Source organism: Elephantulus edwardii, unplaced genomic scaffold, assembly GCF_000299155.1.
Source record: "Elephantulus edwardii isolate Elephantulus edwardi_28Jun2011 unplaced genomic scaffold, EleEdw1.0 scaffold00070, whole genome shotgun sequence".
In the NCBI taxonomy this organism is placed as follows: domain Eukaryota; kingdom Metazoa; phylum Chordata; class Mammalia; order Macroscelidea; family Macroscelididae; genus Elephantulus; species Elephantulus edwardii.
The window spans coordinates 3,197,623-3,207,636 of record NW_006399820.1 but is presented as its reverse complement, the minus strand read 5'-3'; the positions used below and the strand labels follow the sequence as shown (position 1 = coordinate 3,207,636).

Sequence of the window (10,014 nt, the reverse complement as noted above, 5' to 3'; positions counted from 1 at the left end):
CGAAGGCTGCATAGTGGAATGGACTTGGGGGGAGGGTTTGTATAACAATGAAAGAATTTTTCTTTACTTTTCAAAACAAAGGCTGCATAGTAGAGTGGACTTGGAGGGAGGGATTGTATAACAATGAAAGAATTCTTTTACTTTTCAAAGAAAAAAGCAAACTCTAGGGAGGTTTGGCAGGGAGAAAAGTGCAACAAAGAATGAATGGGGGGAAAGTCAATATACCAAAAATAAAATATTGGAAATATCATAAAAAAAAGAGAAAGAAATATGATTCTAAGAAATAAGATTTGCATAAAGATAGAATCAATCTTAGAGCATTGACATAGATGAGAAGAGAAGGAGAGGGGAGAAAAAAATTAATAAATAAATTGAGTTAAAGGAAGGAATTAATTTTTGTTGTTATTGTTGTTAGGTGCCATCAAGTTGAATATGACTCACAGTGACTCTATGAACAACAGATCTGAAACTTGCCCTACCGTGCACCATCTTCATTATCTCTGTGATGCTCAAGCTCACTGTGGTAATCACTATGTCCATCTTGTTGAGGGTCTCCTTCTCTTTGATGACCCTCAATCTTTCCCAACATGGTATCTTTAAGGACCTTGGAGATGTGTCTAAGGTTCTCCTGAAAATATGCTCAAGTGAGATGAAGTTTTACCATCCTTGCCTCGAAGAAGCACTCTGGTTGCATTTCCTTTAAGATAGATTTGTTTGTTCTTTTGGAAATCCATGGTATATCCAATACTCTTCTCCAGTACCAGAGTTCAAAGGCATTGATTCATTGTCCAACTTACAACTGCACAGAAATCAATTAAACATGTTGTTAAGTGCTGTAAAGTCACAGATGACGCATAGCAATCCTATGAACAAAAGACCTGAACACTTGTATAACTTTCATCATTTCTCCAAGTTAATAGAGTTTCCAGAGGCAAACTATTTTGGAAGTGGATGCCACTCCTGCTTCCAAGTTTGTTTTACTTGGGGAGGTCCACCAAACACGGTTCACCATGGGTAACATACTGTCGCTTTAATCAGATCCATGCTCTTTAGAACTTTTGAGAAGTCCTTGACAAGATTTCCCTAATAATAAATAAAGTAGGTAAAAAGAAGAGTTGAGGTGAGCTCTTGTTGCCTAGTGACAAGAAGCTGCACTACAATCCCAGAGGTGAGCAGTTCGAATCCACCAGATGCTCTGCTGGAGAAGGAGGGACAATATCCTTCTGTACAGGTCAAATCCGATTTGACAGTACACACACACACACAAATTTTTTTTTAAAAAAGTTGATTAAGCATTGTAATTAATTACATTAATCAACAGTAATTGTTATAAAATAAATATCTATTATGAATGATTATATGAAAAACCAAAATAATTTGTAAACCTTTATTGAAATCTGAAGATTAATTATTTTTTTAAATATATTTTTATATATAAATAGCATAACTGACCCAGAAAGACACCTGAGCTGCAGGTCTAGAAAGAATTCAGCATGTTCAACAAATAGTAAGTTCAAACATCAAAGACAGAATGAAGAAGCCGTTGTGCACTCCTCTTGTCCCAAAGGAACTAGGGTACTTTGCTTACGTCTTTTTTCATTTGTTTTCTTTGTTAAAGAAAGGAAAAAACTAGTTACAATTTTCTACAGTTTAAACAACCTAGGAGATTTCACAGTTTGGAAACTGTTCTCCATCACCTTTCACAAAGGCTCTTCTTTTTGTCTTCACACAGGTGGAGAAACATGTTAGTGATGCAGTTTCCAAAGGGGCCACCATTGAGACAGGCGGAAAGCGACATCAACTTGGGAAAAATTTCTTTGAGCCTACCTTGCTCAGCAACGTCACCCCAGAGATGCTTTGCTCTCATGAGGAGACTTTTGGCCCTCTGGCACCAGTTATCAAGTAAGATCCTTCAGTCTGTAGCAAGAATAGAAAAGGAAAATGAAACCTAGAGAGGAATTCATTTCAGTTCATTGTGCTATTTTGAGGCATTGGAATGAGGAAATAAGGAAGGAGAAATAAGTATAGTAGTAGTAGTAGTAAGTAGTAAGTAGTAGTAGTAGTAGTAGTAAGTAGTAGAGTAGGAGGAGTAGGAGTAGTAGTAGTAGTAGAGTAAGAGTAGGAGTAAGTAGTAGTAGTAGTTGTTGTTGTTGTTGTTATGTACTATGGAGTCAAAATCAATTCATAGCTGACCCTCCTGTAAGAGGAGAATGCCTATCTTTCTCCTATGGAGCAGCTAGACTGTGCCATTTCTAACTTTTTTATCTCTTCATTAGACTATACAAATTTGCCAGATTTTTAAATTTATTCTTCCTTTCTACTGAACTTATTTTTGCTCCTAATGCAGTATATCTTCTAAGAATTCTTTCAAGCAAGTATTTGGCTTCTCTGAAGGAACAAAATCAGTGAAGTGAATAGATAAGTGCATAGAGATTCATAACAATGCCATAGCTCACACAATTGTGGATGCTGACAAGTGCCAAATCTGTGGATCAGACAGCAGACAGGGGGCTCCTCCTGTCTCACATACTTCCAGGGACTGATGAACACAAAACCTATAGGTCAGGGGACAGGCTGCTTGCTGGTTCATGGAGTTTTGGGAGCTGGTGAATCCAAAACCTGAAAATCAGGCAGCTGATTGAAGGCTTCTGACATCCCAAGAATCAGAGGTCAGAGAATGAGACAAATGCAAGATTGAGAGAGCATGGGCTTTGCCATAATCTCCATATGTATTGTATGTAGGCTGCATTCCCCCCAAAAAATTCTTCTTCTGACTTATTGACTGCTTACATCATATCACAAAGTGGAGGAGCCTGCCAAACCACTGAGAATCATGGTATAGCCAAGTTGACACACACAGCATTAATCATCACAGTAAGAACAACCTCTGAACTTCACAAAGTGATTCTCTTAGGTCTCCCTTCTTTGGCTTGAATGTGAGGGAAGAAGTCTCTCCCAGTCTTTCATTTACAATGAGGAAGGCATAAGGAAGCCAGCTCCACACCACCTAACTATGTAAGTCCTGGGGAGCTGAACTGGCACCAACTGCCAGTAGGTCTGACTTGAGAAAGTGGAATTGTCAGAAGTTTTGGCCCAAGTTACAATTCTGGGGTAACTGAAAAATATTCCCATGTCTCTTAGTCTAGGAATAAAATAAAAAAATTTGAAGAGACCACGTAGGGCTTTGGTGCACACTTTTATTTCAGAGAGGACTAATAAACTCTAATGAACAAACACCCTATAAATGAGTAGTGTGTAGAGAAGCTGGCATTAGAACCTGGGTTCCAATTTCCTTTAAAATAACTCCTTTCTAATACTACATGGTTGCTTTTGAAGTATTTTGAATGATTCTTAACCAAACCATTGGGAATTTTGGTGACCTAGTGGTAAGGAGTTATGCTGGCAACCGAAAAGTACATGGTTTGGTTCCACCAGCTGCTATACAGAAGAATGGTGAGAGGTCCATTCAAATGCCATTTACAGCCTCTGAAAACCTGCTGGAGAATCCAGCTTAACAGTTCATACCAACAACATGGTCTTCATGTAATCTCAGCAGAAAGAGTGGCAATGCTGCCTTAAGATTTTATGTAATACTCTAAATATGTCACAGTTCTCAACTCTTTGTCCTGTTTTCCTCTTGTTCTATTAGAAGGAAAATAAGTTTAGTGTCACAAAAGGTTAAGCAGTGTGTTGCACATGACTCATAGTGACTCTATGAACAAATGACCTGAGGCCTTTCTGTAATTATGGTTTCTCCAAGTTCATAGAATTTACAGAGTCATGTGGTTTAGGAAGTGGATGCCACTCTTGCTTCCAAAACTGTCTTAAACTGGGAGCTCCACCAAACACTGTCCACTATGGGCAGCCACTATGGCATTGAGACCCCCAGTGGCACAAGATTTAGTGGCACAGCATACCCAGATTATCTCAGCACAGCAAATTGACAGAAGAGTGTTATACGATTTAGAAGAATGCTCCTCCAAAATGTAGTTACAAGGGATTAAAATATAATCCCTCAGGTCCAATTTTTAAATACAAGGGCCCTCCAGGAGATCATGTTGACTCGAAAGAAGAGGCTTAAATTAAAAAAAACAAACAAACAAACAACAACAACCATTCCACACTGACCCTCAACCAAAACAAGAGAGCCCATCTTACAGAGTCCAGCCGCTTTACCCAGTCTCCAAAATGGAGACAAATGCTTGGCCTTAAATACAAATGTCCTCCAGGAGGTCTTGTTGACTGTAAACAAGATGCTTAAATAAAAACAACCAAATAATTCACCCAGATCCTTAACAAAACAAGAGCACCATCTTACAGAGTCCAGCCACTTAAGCAACTCCAAAGTGAAGACGAGGACTTTGGTGTTTTATGTTGTTGTTGTTATCAAGTGCCATCTAGTATGACCCTATAAACAAAAGACCTTAACTTTGTTCTATAACTATTGTCGTTTCTCTAAGTTCATAGAGTTTCCACAGGCATGTTTAGGAAGTGGATGCTCTTCCTGCTTCCAAGCCTGTCTTAATATGTGAACTCTACCAAACATTGTCAACCATGTGTAACCATTTATGGCATTTAAAGCACCAGTGGTACATCATTCAGTATTAACAGCAATCCAAAGTTACCTCAATTCAGAGAAATAACAGAACAGTGCTGTACCACTACTATTTTAAGAAAGTTGGTGGTTCGAGCCTACCCAGTGACTCTGTGAGAGAAAGATCTGGCAATTTGCTCCAATAAAAACTGTCATCAAGAAAACCTTATGAGATTATTTGGGTTGACACCTAACAGTAACAACAAGACAAAAGATATGATGCCATTAGGACTTGGTGGTCTAGCAATGATCACTAAGCTGTTTGTTTTTTGTGGGTTTTTTTTGTTTTTTTCACCCCTAATAGTTTATTTACAAAATTCGAATACATTGTTTTCAAGAAAAAATTCTTTCCATTTCCCTCACCCCCCACCCATCAAATTGTACAATCTCATGATTAATACTCCCCACCCCCTGCACATCCTCATCCCTCTGCTTCCAACCTTTCCCACCCCTCTTGGATCCTTATACAATAATAGTTTTATACAATATTTATCCTTGTGGGACTTAGTTCACTGAGCATAATGCTTCCCAGTCCTTCCCAAGTTAGGTAATAATTTACAAAATCATTGCTCGTGCATGCTGCATAGTATTCCATTGTGTGGATGTACCATAATTTCTCAATCTATTTGTTTGTGATTGGACATTTGGGCTGTTTCTATGTTCTTGCGATGGTGAATAACACTATTATGAACATTGGTGTACAAGTCTCTGTGCCTCAGTTCTCATTTTCTCAGGGCATATTCCAAGTAGTGGAATAGCTGGGTCATATGGAATTTCTATGTTCAGCTTTTTGAGGAAGGGCCAAACTACATAGTAAATGGTGCTATTTTTGATCTTTACCATGTCCAAATCTGTGATTCTGTCCTTGCCATAATTTAGGAGATTAATCAGGATGAAAAAAAAGCAAGTTTTCTTTACCGTTCCCCCTACAGGTGTTGTTTATGATCTTTCTTACCTTTGGCAGGTTCAACACGGAGGAGGAGGCTATAGCAATCGCTAATGCAGCTGATGTTGGTTTAGCAGGTAAGTGTTTTCCTCCTTCAATAACAGTGGTAATAACTTCCTCAAATGAGTGCTAGAATTGGCCTTTTAAATATTCCCTTGGAATTTTTTTCAGTGGTATTTTTTGAGGAGTGGTAAAGAAAGTGAAATCAATAAGGAGTCTATAAAAAGATCAAAGGCCACATAAGGACGGCCATATATGACCTTTACCAATTTCACAAAGGGGAACTGTATTAGTCAACAGCTTCATTAACACAAAGCCAATTTTCATGTGATCAGACATGTCCCCCAGGATCCCACACCTCTTTCTATTCCTCTCAACACCAATTTTACTATACTGGGTCCAAAATGTGATGCATATCTCACAGACCACACAGAACAGTATTGGGGAAGTTAAAGATTACAGTCCAGGTTAATAGCAGAATACAGTCAGGACAGATTCTGAAAGGTGCTTGCAGGCACCTTAGCCTTGAGCCTTGCCCTTAAGGCCAGTGTTACAAAGTTCTCAGTCCTGCCATTATTGGCTCTCGCCACCCACAGTCCTCCAACAAACTTGGACAAAGGCTCTTAGCTCTGGTTTCAATAGTGAAGCAGTTCCAAGGCACATCTCACATCAGATATCTAGTACTCTGTCTCATGTCAGGTCTCTGGTGCTCCGTTCGTCTCAGGTCTCTAGTTCTCTGCGGTATGGCTGTTGGTCCTGTAGGTCCTCTTGCTTCCTCTTTTCCTGGAAGTGATTTTTTTTCTTCTTGGTTGGTGGGGAAGGCCTAATTCTTCAGCTGTTGTTGTTATTGTTTTGTGCTATCAAGTGACTTGTAATTCCTATGTACAACAGCTCTGAAGCCTGCTCTATCTTGAGCCAGTCTCATTGTTTCTGACACACCTAACCCCATAAGCCCAGCCACTGAGTCAAACCATCTCATTCAGGGTCTTCCTCTACTGTGCTGTCCCTATACCCTTCCAAGAATGATGGTCCTTCTTGGCAACATGCCCATAGTATATGAGATGGAGCTTTAAAATCCTTGCCTCTAAGGAGCAGCATGATTTTACCCACTCTAGGATGGACATGTTTGTTTGGTTGTTTTTTTTTCTCTCTTAGCAATCCTTGGTATATTCTGTGGCTTTAGCTGTTCAATTTCTTGACAAGACTAGCCAGTCCCCTTGTAGATTGTTGAACTAGCCAATTCCCTGTGGAATGATGAGATAACCAATCCCCTTGTGAAAGGGCTAACACCCCTATCTTCATATTCCCAGCCATCCAAATGGTCAAATCAGATTCAGATGGCTAGAAAAGTCATCCCTGTGTAGCTTTGATTCACATACTCTAATAATATGGGAACCATCTTTTTGTGTGCTTTTTGGGCATATGTATTGGTTGATATGTCTTTAATGGACATTCTTCATAAGGTAAATGTTCCTTTATCCCTCCAACAGGTTATTTCTATTCTCAAGATCCAGCCCAGATCTGGCGAGTAGCAGAGCAGCTGGAGGTTGGTATGGTTGGAGTTAATGAAGGATTGATTTCCTCCGTGGAGTGCCCTTTTGGGGGTGTGAAGCAATCTGGCCTTGGACGTGAGGGATCAAAGTATGGTATTGATGAATATCTAGAACTCAAGTATGTATGTTATGGAAGCCTATAGAATCCTTCAGTTCTCTAACGTATGAAAACGAGAAAAGAAATTTACCTACATCTTGGGAGTATTCAATCTATTGTTTTAAAAAATTTTATGCGATCTTCCTAGTTATCGAAATGTATCTGACATTCATCCAGTCCTTATAATCTTGAACAGATGCTCATTCTATTCCTCGTATCACCCAACTAGGGACCAACATGTGCCATGGTTATGGACTGAGTCCAGGAGAACCAGCACCGAATTTATAGATGGAAGTCCTGAGACTTCCCACAACCCCATCTGCTCCAGAGCTGGGCTCAACATGAGGCAGGTAGTCCCTTCTGCCTTGAGACTATGACTTGGTTATTGACTGTAAAGTGGCCCAGCTTCTCATGTAGTTCTAGAACATAGGCTCAGAGAGCAGTGTGTGAGAATCAAAGTATGACCTCATCCGCTTCCCTGACAATCAGCTAGCTCAGCCCTAGAGGCTCATTTGTTTCTGGGTGATTATAGTAAAACTTGAATTAGTTGATTTTTTCCTAGTTGTATTTTTTTATTGTGGTAAAAAGTATATATAACAAAATGTTTGCCATTTCAACATTTTTTAACATATATGAATCAGTTAGTTATAGTCACCCTTTTCTGCAATGACCACAATTGCCCATTTTCAGGTTTTTCCTTCAGCTGAAGTGGTTGATTTTTATAGACTTCTGAAATTTCATAGAATGGCCTGTGCTCTGCAGAATGAAGAAGCACTCTTTCTCCTTCTGGACCATATTTTAAATTGATGCCTCATCTTCTTGAATTTACTACTTAAAGGTTTTCATTGCTGTTTTCTTTGCTATTTATTTCGTTTTGTTTCCCTGGAGAAATTGGTATGAGGGGGAAAGAACAGCAGAGGCAACTTGTCAGGCTTGATGGACCACAGCATCTAGACCTGGCTCCTTTTCTGAGTTGTTTTGTCACCTGGAATATGCCCTTCAACATGCCTTTATAACATACTATATGACCTTTAGAGAAAGTGAAAGTGGTGTATCAAAAATTAAAACATCGTGTCAATTATTGTAACTGTACCACTCCATCGTGGCTGTGGCTTGGCCTAGGTGAATGCACCTGCCCACCTACTTAAACCTGAATTAGGGGTTGACGCTCACAGCCTGCACTTTCTTATCCTTTCTCAGGGCTGCCTTTCATCTCCAAAAATATCCTAGAGTAATATGAAGAGGAAAATTTTTATGCTCACCTGTTCCCCTGTATTTTTAATTTCACCAGAGAGGCACTATCTTAGGTTCGCAGTACCACTCCCTGTATTCCCAGAGTTTCCTTTATCTAGACCAAGACACAGCTATTGACGCTTCCCATATTTTCACTATGTGTTAAAAGTGCTTTCTAGACATCACTACAGTGAATTCCCACCAAGAACTTTCTAGCAATTATCAGATTAACTCACATGGCTCAGATAATAAGAACCACTGCCTTGGAAAAACAACTCCTTTCTGCTGCAGAGATTCTTTTCTTTAAAAAACTAATCTGCTTCTGACATCCTTCATCAGTGTGAATGACTCTTAAATGTAATTTTCAGTGAAGTGGTTTTTTGTCTCTTTCCCCATTTCTACTCTTATGAAACAGCTTAGTGAAAACAAAGTCCACAAGCACAATGTAAATTAGTTTTACTGTTAATGGTTATTACTCACTTTAAATTGTGCCATTTAAAGTCTTCACAGAAAGCTGCATAGTATTGTTTTAATGACTGATGTACAGCTATTTTAAGGTACTGTTGTAATTGAATATATGTTGTGGGTTTTCATTTGGGTGCTTTTTAATGTTATGTACTTACTGAGTCAAAACTTAGGAGTGCCATGGAAAATGGAAATTTTATTTTATGAACATGTGTATAACTCATTTTTCCAATTTTTAATAATTGTTTCCATTTCTTGACAGAGATGCGTGTCTGTGTGCAGTTAATAAATATTGAATTGTTACAATATCTTGTATTTGGATCAGAGTTTCTTCTCTGTTACTGGACAAACAAGGGGTCCTTTTTTCAGTTGAAAGGCCAGATACATCATTGAGACAGAATTGCTTTATCAATATACTTTATTCTCAGATCCAGGTACTAAGATAGTTCTCCAAGACTGTCTTTTAAAAAAATACTTTTTATTGCTTTTCATATAATAATACCTATACAGTATGTTTCATTCATATACATTGTGTTTCAAACAATCTTTCATTGAATCTAACAATTTCATTTCATATAATCATTCATTCATATACACACTATTTTTCATTATTTTTAATACTAGTTTATTTACAAAATTAAAATACATTGTTTTTCACACCAGATCCTTCCCATTTCCCTCACCCCCCCAAAAAATTGTGCCTGATTAATCTCTTCCCCCACACATCCTCACCCCTCTGCTTCCACTCTCCCTCTCCCCCCTTGGATTCTCATACTCATTCTACAGCAATGGTTTTATAAAGTACTTGTCCTTATGGGACTGAGTTCATATAGCATAATGGTCTCCAGTTCCTCCCAATTTAGGGAATAATTTACAAAATCATTATTCTTTCATTCTGTGCAGTATTCCTTTGTGTGAATGTACCATAATTTCTCAATTCATTCAATTGTGGTTGGGCATCTGGGCTGTTATTATGTTCTTGCAATGGTGAACAACGCTACTGGGAACATTGGTGTACAAGTCTACATTTGTGCCTGAGTGTGGAAACTACAGAACAGTGTCATTGATTTCACATGCAAGCAAGATTCTACTGAAGATTATCCAAAAACGATTAGAACAGCACATC

At 38.7% G+C, this 10,014-nt stretch overlaps 1 protein-coding gene across 1 annotated transcript in view; it reads left to right on the top strand.

The window, feature by feature from the left end:
- Window positions 1-7,236, top strand: part of ALDH5A1 (aldehyde dehydrogenase 5 family, member A1) — an 81,844-nt gene extending 74,608 nt beyond the window's left edge. Inside the window, exons 8-10 of the mRNA XM_006888686.1 lie at window positions 1,733-1,902; window positions 5,559-5,617; window positions 7,031-7,236. Coding sequence (XP_006888748.1) covers window positions 1,733-1,902; window positions 5,559-5,617; window positions 7,031-7,236 — 435 coding nt within the window. The remainder of the gene's footprint in view (window positions 1-1,732; window positions 1,903-5,558; window positions 5,618-7,030) is intronic.
- Window positions 7,237-10,014: the final 2,778 nt, after the last annotated feature.